This window comes from Gracilinanus agilis, chromosome 1 (genome assembly GCF_016433145.1).
Source record: "Gracilinanus agilis isolate LMUSP501 chromosome 1, AgileGrace, whole genome shotgun sequence".
In the NCBI taxonomy this organism is placed as follows: domain Eukaryota; kingdom Metazoa; phylum Chordata; class Mammalia; order Didelphimorphia; family Didelphidae; genus Gracilinanus; species Gracilinanus agilis.
The window spans coordinates 351277469-351290978 of NC_058130.1; the positions used below are offsets into that span (position 1 = coordinate 351277469).

The 13510-nt window shown below is 38.4% G+C and overlaps 1 protein-coding gene across 1 annotated transcript in view; it reads left to right on the plus strand.

The window, feature by feature from the left end:
• The window catches only part of ADAMTS6 (ADAM metallopeptidase with thrombospondin type 1 motif 6), a 346468-nt gene that overhangs the window by 326453 nt on the left and 6505 nt on the right, over positions 1 to 13510 (plus strand). The window contains exon 24 of the mRNA XM_044663590.1: positions 3120 to 3276. Coding sequence (XP_044519525.1) covers positions 3120 to 3276 — 157 coding nt within the window. The remainder of the gene's footprint in view (positions 1 to 3119; positions 3277 to 13510) is intronic.

The window sequence follows — 13510 nt, forward strand, 5'->3', positions numbered from 1 at the left end:
TTTGAGAGGAGGCGGGAAAAGATATGCATTTCCTCATATTGGCCTCCATTCAACAGGGATTTGAATGGAACACTTGTTGAAGGGTAGACTGTGTGTCTACCATGTGTTATACACTGTGAAAGCTAAAAGAAGTATAAGACAGCCCCAGGATCTATTCTCAAGGAACTTTCAATCTCTTTACACACACACACACACACACACACACACACACACACACACACACACACACCACACTCCATAGAATAATGGTCTTCTAAAAAACCATGTTTGATATGCCAAAATATATTTCAATGTATAGCCTATTTGGTAATACTAAATTGATATCATGCTAATTCAATTGAGTCCAAACACTTTTGAAGTCTTTAATTTATATAAAGAACTAAAAAACTTTATTAGTTACTGAGAACACAAAGAAAAAAGCAAAAAAATTGTCCTTGTCCCATATTCTACTAGAATGCTATTGAAAGAATGGATCTTAGAAGTTTTATTTTTACCCAGAAGAGTATTTCTGTGCTAGTCTTCTCAGTTTCTCTCTGATGCAATATAAATGTCTATTTTTTGAAAGCACTTACCTTCCATCTTAGTATTAATACTAAGACCGAATAGTGTCAAGGGCTAGGCAATCAGGATTAAGTGACTTGCCCATGGTCACACAGCTAGGAAGTGACTGAGGTCATATTTGAACACAGATCCTCCTAATCCACTTCTCTATTCCCTAAATTATACAACTTCCCTTATAAGTATCTATCAATGATTTGTTACTCCATGCTTAATGGATTCACTGGGTCAGTTGTCAATTTGGAATTGCTTTTACAGAATTGATCAAAAGGTATGAATTGAAAGGCAGCACAAAGAATCAGCTTCAGACCCAGGAAGACCTGGTTTCAAGTCCTCCCTCAAACATATTCTGTGTGATTCAGAGCAAGTCCCATAATGTCTCAGTGTCCCAAGCAACTCATTTAAGACAAAATGTTACAAAGCAGGTGTTACTATGCTTCTCTGGAGAGAATGTCATCATTGGATGTTCCTATACCAATGAAATCACAAGTTCTGTGAAAAAAGTCAATCAATAAAGTCTTTGTTTAGTTATGTACAGGACAACCTGCCCTACTTTTCCCTTACTCCTCCTTCTCCCCTCCATACTCATGCCACAAATTGAAAATAGCCATGGTAATTACATTCTAAAAGATCTTTTAGTGGATTTTATGATGCCTTTATTTGTCATTCTTTCCTGGAGCTTAAAAATGAAATATTTCTTTATGAATCTTGTCCTTTTCCACTTGGAAAATATTGAATTTCCTTTTTGGTTTGGTGCAGATGAATCCAAAATGGTTTCAGCATATTTCCTTTATGGCACACCAATACCACACACACTATCAGCAGGAATGGGTACTGCATTTAACTTCTTGCTGAGCCAATTTGCATGGATTCCACATACCCTGGGTCACTTAGTATAATCATTTTCAAAATCCCTTTTAGTTTGAGGATTGGAGAATTTATTTTTAACAGGTTACAAATAACTGTCTACTTTCATTTCTGGGAGTTGGGAACCTTCTAATCCTAAGAGAAATAAGAGTCCTTTTCCCAACAAAGAGGGTCATTAAGGAGGACCAGATGCATGAAATTTTGCTTGTTCCTGGGTATCCTCAAATTCTAGTTTTTTTCAATATGACAATAAAATCAGGCTTTGTTGGGCAAAATATAGGGGAAAAAAAGAGGCACCTTCGTTGGTCAACACTGGGTTCACCCTATAGGATTTGTAGATATCCAAGTTCAGATGTATGAGGAAGCACTTGCTGTGTTTTTTTTTAATTGGCCCAGAGCCTAAACAGGACATTCATTTGCCTCAGGCAGTGTTTGAAAAGGTTATCTTTCTGCATTTGAAAATTGTTCCACTCCTGTATTATTGTCCACTAGAGGTACTGAACCAGAATCAGTAGATATGTGACTTATAACAAAGTTAATGTGTGTCCTAAAGAGTTGCTTTTCTTAGAAATTGTAAAAGGTAATATTTTTAGATGTTCCTAATTGTTATCTTTCCTTCAGGTGACTTCTTAGGCGGTTGCCTATTCCTAGTCTTCCTTCTGATCAAAGTCCCAAAACAAAGTCACTGGGCCGAGATTTTTAAGTCTTATCCCTATACTTAGGCATTAAACTAACCTAGAAGACAGTTGGATATTCATTTGCCCAGTAACCTGGTCTGTAGACTGATCTACACCTTCTTTTTCCCCCAGAGACAGATAGATGATAGCAATGACCTTCCATCCATGAAAACAACCTGGAGACATTGACTAATCAATTCCCTGTCATCCCGGGGATGTGTCTACCCCACTGTAGGTTTTATTTTAGTTGGAAGAGGATCCCAAGTAGTCTTTGAGATAGTCTTTTGGGAACTAAGGCACTTCTATTTTCTGAGATAAAAATAGGAAATGAAAATCTATAAGCAGTATTGAGATAGACCAGTTTGGATATCTCACACCAGGCAACTTCAGGTGTGCTGGGAGCATTATTTGTGTGTATAATGTTTTAGAATATAACTGTGTGTACCCCAGGCAAAACTGGAACCCCCTCATGTTTGAAACCTGTGCTCTGATGTGTAGGCTTTGAGCCTTCCTTGGGAGACATGCAATTTGACTCGTTATAAAAGTAAAAAGGTATCCTAGAATTTTAATTTTCTTTTTTCTTTTTAAAATACTTTTCCATGTTTTCATGATTCATTTTCTTTCCCTTCCCTCTTCCCTCCAGCTGACAAGCAATTCCACTGGGTTGTACAAATGTTATCACTTGATACCTATTTCTATATTATTCATTTTTCCTATAGAGAGATCTTTTAAATCCTAAACCCCAAATCACATCCCATATATACAAGTGATAAGTCATATGTTTTTCTTTTGTGTTTCTACTCCCATAGTGCTTTCTCTCAGCATGGATAGCATAGAATTTTTAATCTTCAATAGAACTTCAATGCCAGAAATTCCTGGCATTAAAAATTTGTATAAGAAGGATATATATCTTTTTATATATATGTATGTGTATATATGTATTTATAAGAATAGAGTTGTCTTGAACACCTCAGAAACCAACAAAATCACCGTTTCTTTCTCTCTGCTGGTACACAGTGTTCTGCTCAGTGTGGACTTGGACAGCAGATGAGGACCGTTCAGTGCCTGTCCTATACGGGGCAAGCGTCCAGTGATTGTCCAGACACAGTCCGGCCTCCATCAATGCAGCAGTGTGAGAGCAAATGTGACAGTACTCCCATTTCCAACACTGAAGGTGAGTTTCAGACCCTCCCCCCATTCATCGTATTTTCCCATCAGGGTTTATGATCCCGACCTGGTTGATAGCATGGCAGCCAGTGAGTGGTGACCTAAGAATGTTCTTGGATGCATCGAGGGATAGTGGAAAGAGCACAAGCTCAGAGATCTAGGAGATCCCAGGGTTGATTCTGATCTTGACTGTGATGTGACTTTTAGACATTGCAATTAATTTCTCTTTATTAAATTCTCTTTATTATTTATTATGTATTATATATTATAATCAAATTATTTATTATTTTTTAAAATTTATTGTTATTATTATTATTATTAAATTCTTTTTTATTTATTTATCTTTTAAAAGCCCTTACCTTCCATCTTAGAATCAATACTGTATACTGGTTCCAAGGCAGAAGAGCGGTAAGGGCTAGTCAATGGGGGTTAAGTGACTTGGCTAGGGCTTTACGGCTAGGAAGTGTCTTAGGTCGGATTTGAACCCCTGACTTCCCATCTGTAGACCTGGCTCTCAAGTCACTGAGTCAACTAGCTGTACCCCCTTGTTTATTTTTTTTTAATGGAGGCTTTGGGTAAATGACCACTGAGATCCCATCCAATTCTAACGATCTGTGATTCTGTGCCCTCATTCTAGTCTAAGGCTAGAGTCTCAAAATGGTGCATTTTCTCTCTCATCCTGTTGGGCTGCTTTGCTGATAACTGAAGTCTACAAATGACCTTTGATGATCCAGTCTTTAAAAGGAGACATTCCTGTTTACTTTCAGCACAGCGATGGATTAGCTCCATCTTGAAGATTAGGTTTCATGCTTGGTAAAAGTATAATGAAAATACATGTTTGAGGCTACCTGTGTCTCAAATCCTTGTATTCTTGCCTCATTTTTCAAAGGTGGAAGCTCATCACAAAGCTTTTTTTTTAAAGGGATCTAGGGGATCCAGAAGCTTTCTCTTTCTAATGTTCCTTCAGACGGCTTAGTAATTCCAAACTCTAACAGAAGGGGATGTTGTCATCTTTGGGTGGGGGTGGAATAAGGAATACAGAAAACTCCAACAGTTCTGATGACAAAAGCTGCTGTTTTAAGTCAATTTTGTTGATTTGCTCAGTACCGATTGAGCACCTACTGTATACACCCACCTACTATGCTGAGTGCTGAAGAGGCTACAAAGATAAAGGAAGGACACTTTGTCCTGGGTGGTTTGCTTCATTCAGAAGCTCACTGACAAGAAAGGGGACACGTTTTAGGAAGGGCATTAATAAACCTGAAAGCTTATCCCTCCTACAGGAGAGGCACCAAGGCAGTGAAGGGCTTTCAGATGGAGCTCTCTGAGTGTTAGCTGAAGGAAATGAAGGTGTTTCATTCTGAGAAGAGAGGACTTTTGAACATGGAGTAGCCATCTTCAATGATATGAAGAACCATTACATAGAAGATGGGTTAGACTTATTCTGCTTAGCTCTAAAACTAGGGGAAATGGGCAGAGGTTATAGACAACGTTGTTTGAATTTGAAGTGAAAAAAAAAAACCTTTCAAGCAACTTGTGCTGCTTAGAATTGAAATGGGTCACCTTGAGGGACATAATGGGTTCCTCTTCAGAGAGAGAAGTAGTGAAGCTGGGTCAGGAAGTCTGAAAGACCTAAGTTCAAACCCAGCCTCAGACACTTAGCTCTGTGACCCTGGGCAAGCACTCCACTTCCTTCTGCCTCACTTACCTTGACTGTAAAATGGAGATGATAAAATGGTGTATATCACACAAGATTTTTGTGAAGATAAAAGGTGATGTTTGTAATGCACTTAGCACAGTGTCTGGCATATAGCAGGTACATTAAATAAATATTTGTTCCTTCCCCCTCCCTTCCCTCTTCCCTAAAGGAAGAAGGATGACCACTTAACAGAACTATTGTAGAGGGGAATCTTGGTCTGATGTGTTGTAACAGATGATCCCTAGAGCCTCCCAGATCTGAGATTCCATAATTTAGTGGTCATCAGCAAGTACATACATGTATACAGTGTCTGAGGCCAAAGTTTTACTCAAGGCCATTGATTCTCATTAACAGGACATACAATGGTGGGGGCAGCTGGGTGGCTCGATGGATTATGAGCCAGATATAGAGACGGGAAGTTCAAATCTGACCTCAGATACTTCCTAGCTGTATGACCCTGAGTAAGTAACTTAATCCCCATTGCCTAGTCCTTACTGCTCTTCTGCCTTGGAACCAATACACAGTATTGATTCTAAGACAGAAAATAAGGGTTTAAATTTTTAAAAAAGCATACATTGAGAAGGAATCAGTTTGGAAATGAATAATATCTATTCAGTCGGTCAGAAATTATATATACATAAAGACCCTCCTTGGACATAGATTTGTCTCCTCTGTGGGGTTCTAAAATATATATAAAGTCGCTGTTTTTTAATTTCCCACAATTTTGTCTTTGTCCCTGGGAAACAAATGGATTGTTTTCTGCCTATGGGCTTCAACATAGATTCTTTTTGTGTGTGTGGTTGTGACTTAAGGACCTTTTATGGAAACATAACCATAGGAGGCTAAATCATTTTGCCCTAGCTCCAACCTACTGCCTATTATAGAGTAAGCACTTAATAAGCATTTGTCAAATTTAATTAAAAATACAGCCTAGGTTGGATAAAAACCACCACTGCAAAAATCTTTATATTGAAATTAGTTTTGCTCCCCACGCCTTACTCTTTTGTCTGGCTAGCAAAGGGCAGGCTTGTAATCCAGCTCCCTCCTGCACTAAGGAGGCTCCCAGGTCAGCCTGCCAAGTTCAGGACCCAGAGCGAGCAGTTTTCTGACAAGCAGTGTTATTTTTCTTTGAAACAGAAGAACTCCTTTTTTGAAAATATGACACTGGACAACTTTATCAGCTGTAAATGACCAACAGTAAATCCATCAGTTATTCCTGGGGGTTTAGGAGATTGTTTTTCCTATAGGAACTGAGGGTAAAAGAATAGAAAAAGGGTCAAAATGTGTGGCTATCTCAGTGTCTACTAAGTCTTGCTTTTAATACTAGGTGGGTTTTTTTTGGTGTTTGATTTGCCAGTGACATTTGCCAATGTCATTGATTATAAGGTAGCTATGAGAGGCAGCCTGGTTCCATGAGTAGAAGAGTGAAGAAGATCTGGGTTCAAGAAATACCCCTGACATACTGTCTACATGCCCACAAGCATGTCACTGAAATTCTCCCTGCTTCTTCCACCCTCAGCAATTCTCTTTAATGAAACTTTAAATTGGGGCAGCTAGATAGAGCAGTGGAGAGAGCTATAGGTTTGCAGTCAGGAAGACCTAGCTTCAAAGAGTCACTTAACCCTGATTGGCTAGCCCTTGCTGCTCTTCTTTCTTAGAACTGATACTAAGACAGAAGGTAAGGGTTTCAAAAGTGAAAAATAATAAAAATAAAATAAAACTATAACTTGTGGGTAAGTTGCTAATATGTCCCTTAGGCATTTCCTTATTGGGAGTTCATTAAACTGATGAAATCACAGGTTCAGACCCAAAATAAATAAAAATAAAACGACTATGTTAAGCCTTGACTTATCAAACAAGCAGAGAAAACTGTAATCACTAACAGGAGAGGAAGTCCTCTGACATGACCCATAATATATCTGAATTTATAGGTTATCTTGATTTTATTTTAGTTCCTCCATTTCTTTTTTTTTTTAAACCTTTACCTTCCATCTTGGAGTCAGTACTGTGTATTGGCTTCAAAGCAGAAGAGTGGTAAGGGCTAGGCAGTGGGGGTCAAGTGACTTGCCCAGGGTCACACAGCTGGGAAGTATCTGAGGCCAGATTTGAACCTAGGACCTCCCACCCCTAGGCCTGGCTCTCAATTCACTGAGCTACCCAGCTACCCCTAGTCCCTCCATTTCTGCTTATTTCTCCATAAGTTTTTCTCTGGTGAGTGATGATTATATAGGAAAACACAAATAGAACTTATGAAGCTGGTCCCATGAAGTACCGTGTCCTGGGAAAATAGAATGTTATATGATTTTGGACCATCATAGTATTTGGCTTTCCTTGTAAGCATTAAAAGAAAAGAAAAAAAAGAAAAAAAAAACAACTCTCTTACAATTAGCCAGGGTTTTATCTGCTGATTCTTAGATGTTAAAAAGAGATCTCTTCTGGCCATTTATCCTACCTGGCCAAATTGCTTGTTTTCCCTGTTAATCTGGAAATAAATGGGCAGGCCAATGTTTTTTAGCCTCCCTGTGAAAGAAGGAAGAATTCAGAAAATAATTAACCTCAAAAAAGTGCGACTAATTCTGAAGCTTTTCCTTCTTACAAGTATAAAAAGTGGATCAGTCATTTCTTTACATATTTCATATCCAATGATTCTGCTAGACTGTTTTGTATTCTCTTCCCCTTCCAAAGAATCCAAAGAGTGTATGTTTCAGCTTTTTAAAATACCAAGAATTATTCATTTAGAAAAAACAGGCAGAAAATCTTCTATTCATAAAATATCATTTGCATGTCTGGATGGAATGTAAAGATCAATAAGAGAGAATTTTTTAAAAATCTTTACCTTCTATCTTAGAATAAATATTGTGTATTGGGTCTAAGGCAAAAGAGAGATAAAGACTAGGCAATGGGGGTTAAACAACTTGCCCAGGATCACACAACTAGGAAGTATCTGAGATCATTTTTGAACCCAAGACCTTCTAGTTTTTGGCCTGTCTATCGACCTAGCTGCTCACCGGAACATAAATTCTTGCCTTCAGGGAGATTATAATCTAATAAGTAGGATAAAAAAATCTACACAAATAACTTTCATATAAGAAAGAACATTATGCCTTGAGAGAGAAGCCAATCAAATAGTGTAGTGGTCAGAAAAGGAATATATCACTTTTCATTGAAGGATCAGAGATGGCTTTGATAAGGAAGTGGCATGTGATTGAGTTCTTGAAAAAAAAAAAAAGGTAGGATTTGGGGAAGAAAGTGGCACAGGAAGTTTTAGAAACAGGAAAGGGCATGAATAGTACTGAGACTACCAGAGAAAACAGGGTACTGTGTGAAGAACTATGAGGAAGGAAGCTGAATGGATCCTAGGGGACAGCACTCAAGATAATGAGGATTAGGAAAGGTTAGTACAGATGGACTAAGAAAAAAACAGTTCATATGGATCTAGCATTTCCAGATTTTCAGAGCTCTTTGTCAGTAATTATCTCATTGGTTATGAACCCTATGAAGTCCATGATTTTATTATCCTCATTTTACAGAGGAGGAAAATTTGAAGTTAAGTGATTTGACACTGGGGCACACAGTTAGTACCATCATAGACTTAAAAAGAAGAGAGAGTGCCAAGAGATGGAGGAGGAACCCTAGTCCTAAAATGGTGATAGGGAACACCCACGTTTGTCTCCTGGGTGAAAGAAGTGGCCTCTATTGATCAGGAATAGGGAGATAAGGTACCTGTAGAGCGGTAGGTTTCAGAGTTGTATGGTCAGGTGCCAAAAGTGGAGGACATGGACATATTTGTTCAGAGTAGAATGCAGATTATACTGCATGAGGGTTAAAGCAGATATGGAAAGGGACAATTTCTTAAATCCAAGCTTGGGGAGTCTATTGAGCTCTACAATACTCTCCCTATTTAAGAGTTCCTTACTTCCTTTTGATATTTTACTATGGGCTCCATATAGCACAGTAACAAAGGGAAGTGGATAGATTCTTGAATATTTTCCCAAGCTGCTAAAGTTCTAGTGATGGCCAATCAGTCAGATCATGGACACCCTTAGGGAAGTTGAATAGGTTAGCACCTAAAAGGGCAAATGAAAATAGTGGGATCTGAAGCAAGGGAAGTCAGAGAAAACCACAGAAAGGTTTGGTGGTATCCTGAACAAGAAATGGGGAACTGAAATGGGGAAAAGAATAGGGATAGAATGAGAAAGAAAAAAGAAAGCACAAAGGAGGAGTAGGGGAAAGAAAGGGAGAGAGATGATTTGTCATGTTCAATATCTACTTTAGTTGTTTGCTTCTGAAAAGTCTTCAGCAGAGAGTTAAAGCACTGTAGGCTAGACTTTGACAGACTGCCACTGACAAGGGTAACATTACATGAGCTGCTGAAGGAGAATTACAGGCAGCATGTATCATAGCATTTGAAATATTATTCAGAATCATTTTTGGTAAGTGCATATGGCAGCTAGAACCTGACTACTCAGGGTTCTGAAACTCTATCCAAAATGCCATTTTCTCCACCTTTCATTCCGTCTTGGATTTCCTCGTAGTTTAAATAGTGTGTCCTTTCTGTCTCTCAGGAGCACAGGGCACTCTATCATTCAGTATTTATTGCAGTTGTGTTAACAATTCATGTTGTCCCATTTGATGGCCACAGATTTCAGAAAAAGACTGGTTAATACATGTAAATTTAGTGGACCAGAGTGATTAGCAGTGGCTTTTTTGCGGGTATCAGTATTTCTAGAGTATCAGTGGCTCTGCTAAAGCCCATTTCTGAAAATCTGTAGCCCAGGCTGCTTCGGAAATCATTGAATCCATTTTTACATGGTGTGGAATTTGTTTCTGGAGCACTCTGATCTACCAAATTTGCTACTAGACTGGAGGTTTAATGTGGTTGCCTCCAGTTTTAAAAGGAATGAAGATGGGTCATAAAGATTTTGATTTCAGAGAAGGAAAGAATCCCCAGTTTTCTTCTCTTGCTACTTCAGAGATTTCATTATTCTGTTTTTCTATTTGGGCTTACTTCTTCTCACTTTCCCATTTTGAAGAAAATTTAAGAAATTTTACTAACTTGTGATTGAATGTAGGTGATACAATAGAAGAATAACACTGGACTAAAGTAAGCAGAGAAAATGGGGAAGACAGAGTGGAGTTCTATGGCTTTTGTCACTCTTCTTCTAAAAAGAAGAGTCAACTGGGCCATTCCTATAGTGATAAAAAAAAGTCAGGTTATTATTTAATATCTTTCTTTCAGTCACAACATATAAAGGAGTAATGGCTCAACAATACCTTTTAAAAAATCAGAAAACTATACACTGTACCCTTACCCCTCTTTTAGTGCTTTTCTCAATCTCCTCCCAGACCTCCACCAATTATACTCTCTGCCATTGCCTTTAACTGTTTTTCTCATCAGGCCAATGTGAAGAGAAGACAGTGTTTCATAAGTTAGAAGTATTATAGTTCTATAGCAGAAATTCATTAGCTACTGTCTCTTAAACAAAAAAAAATCCCCAAATTTAAGATCTGCAGTTAGGTAAATAGATGGGATCTTACATATTTTTAACGTCAGCCATCTCCCACCTTCCCTCTTGGCAGGGTTTTGATAGGCAAGTCCTATAGAGAAGATAGACATGCTCCAAAAAAATGCTGGCTGTGGAGTGATGAGGCCAAGCTAGACCCTCAGGCTCTTTTTTAATACCAGCCACATTACTGCAGATCTGAGGGGAGAAACAAGTCCTGCAAGTGTTTGTAGAATGAATGAAGTAATATGTTCAATCTGCCAGACTTCTGTTTTCCTTGTAGTCATTGGGCTGAATCATGCCTTCAAAGCTTTGAAAAGTCCAATGTAGATTTCCTGGTTTACAAATTCAATCCAAAAAGTAAACTTGATGTGTCTGGGAAGAGGGAAGGGAAGGAAATATTGATATAATCTTGATATTTATCACCACATGTTTCTCATGAGGAAGGTCATCTTTTATGTTGTTCCCTCCCTTATCTTTCCAGTGACACCATCTTGTTCCAGGAAAAACTTTAGACTCCATTAAGGGGTCCAGTTTCCATCAGTTAAATGAGATAAGTGGTGACATAAATTCAGGTCATATCTCTCGCTTCCTTAAATCTCCATGGCCTAGGGGCTAGCTTTATTCCCTTTATCCTAGACTATTAGATGGTATGACTGATAGAGTATTGAACTTAGAGTTCTGGAAGACCTGAGTCCAAATCACTTCCCAGACTCATATTTAGCCGTGTGACCCTGGGCAAGTTATTTTACTTTTCTCTACTTCTCTCTTCAAATGGAGAATAATATTAGCATCTACTTCCCAGGGCCACTGTATCAGAAGAGACAACATTGTAAAACTTAAAGTGATATATATATATATATATATATTTAATACTTTTGATTTTTTTTTTAGAGGTAGTTAAGTGGTATAGTGGATAAGAGAGGATGAGTGTTGGATTTGGAGTCAGGAAGGCCTGAATTCAAATTCTGTTGCAGACACTAATTTGTTGGTTTGATTCAGGGCAAATCATTTTATCTTCCTCCACCTCAGTTTCTTTCTCTATAAAATGGAGATGATAATAACAGTTATCTCACAGTGTTGTTGTAAGGATAAAATGAGATAGTATATTTTTAAAGTACTTTGTAAATCTCGAAGTCTATATAAATGTAAACATTGTTGTTAGCCTTTCCTAGAAGGTCTGGAGAGGATCTCCTAAATTACAGCTCATAATCTCTAGCTTCCATGCTTGAGCACAGGGAAAATAAGAGCTAACATTTAGATAGAGTTTACTGTGTGCGAGGCACTACCCTAAGGACTTTACAGTTATCTCATTCGATCCTCACAATAATCCTGGTGCCAATATTATCCCTATTTTACAGATGAGAAAACTGAGGCAAATAGGGGTTAAATGATATGCTTGGGCAGAGTAGTATCGTATTATCTACTGCTGTGATCTGCAGTAGAACCAAGAGGGGAAGTATATCAAAGGATGGAGACAGTAATTCTGCTTCTCCAACAAACAGCTTGTTTCACCATGTCCTCAATCCTCATACATCAAGATCCTGACTTCTTACCACTGTCGGAGTTGTTGTTTGCCCTTCAATTTCATAGAGGACTAATGGCAACGCGGGATGATGTCTTGACTTGACTTGCATGAATTGGATTTAAACATTCTAGCGTCTTCTCCCTTCCCCTGGTGCAAACTTGGCATGACAGGAGGATTTTGGCAAGGATAGAGGGTGGTACATCCCCCTGCTTCCACTAGGAGAATGGATGTAGGAAGAAGAATTCATTAAGAGCAGGCTAAGTGCCTACCACTGTCCTTGGAAGAATGCCACGATTGCCTTCAAGGGAGAGAATCCAGCTCCTTGAATGTCTAGTCCTTAACTTCCCTGACCCACATTTGCAGTCCAAAGCAGGGTAACCTCCACAAAATGTTTAAGAACATCTGATACATAATACCCTCAAATTTCAGATTTGGGGATGATGGCATTACAAGAGTCTTTTCTGCAAGATTCTTTTTAGTAGTCTATCTCTAGGGCAGTCCTTTTATAAGTTTTTTTTGAGTGGTTAGGTGGCTGGCTAGTACAGTGGATAGAACACCAAGGCATATGTCTTCAAATCTGGTCTCAGACACTAGCTGTGTGACCCTGAGCAAGTCAATTCACCCTGTTTGCCTCAGTTTCCTCTTCTGTAAAATGAGCTGGAGAAGGAAATGGAAAATCACTTCAGTATCTCCCAAGAAAACTCCAAATGGAGTCAGAAAGAGTTGGACAAGCCTGGAAAAATACTGGATATAACTGAAAACCTATTGACTAACAACAGGCTTTTCGTGATAATTTTTGCATTTTAGGTTTAAGAAACAATTTTTTCACAACAATCCCAAGAAGGAAGCATTGCATGTGTTATCACCTCCTATTTTAGGTATGAGGAAACTGAAGTTCAGGTTGTCCAGACTTGTCCATGGCATTATAAGAGTCTTTTCTGCAAGATTCTTTTTAGTAGTCTAGCAGGACTAGAACGCAGTTCTCCTTTCCCCTAGACCCCCACCCTTTCAATTTCCCTCCTCTGCCTTCATTACCAAGCAGCTAAGAAACTTCAATTTTAGGAGTCAGAAACTGCTGCCAATTGAAGAGCCACTGGAAATTAGGATGAAGCAAATGAAATGATAAAGTTAGTCAGTGGAAAAATTTGAGTTATTTTCACATCACTCTTCTTATAGGAAGCTGGTTCATACTGACATAAGGGCCCAAGTTGGGAAGATGGATAAGCCTTGTTTCTGAAGGATTTTGAAGATAAGACACATTGCTGAAGCCACCAGCTTTATTATTAATGCCTATTAGATTCATCAGGATAATGCTGCTTGTAGACGGCTTAAGTAAATCCAGAAGCCTGAGGCTGCCACCTCTCTTAAAATTCAGCTTGCTTGAAAGCAGATCTATCACAGTATAATTGCATTCAAAGCAATTATAACCTGGCCAGAAAAATCATTAGAAGACCAGGCTCAAGTTTAAGGTCACTTTTAAAATCTCAGTTTAATTTATATATTATAATAT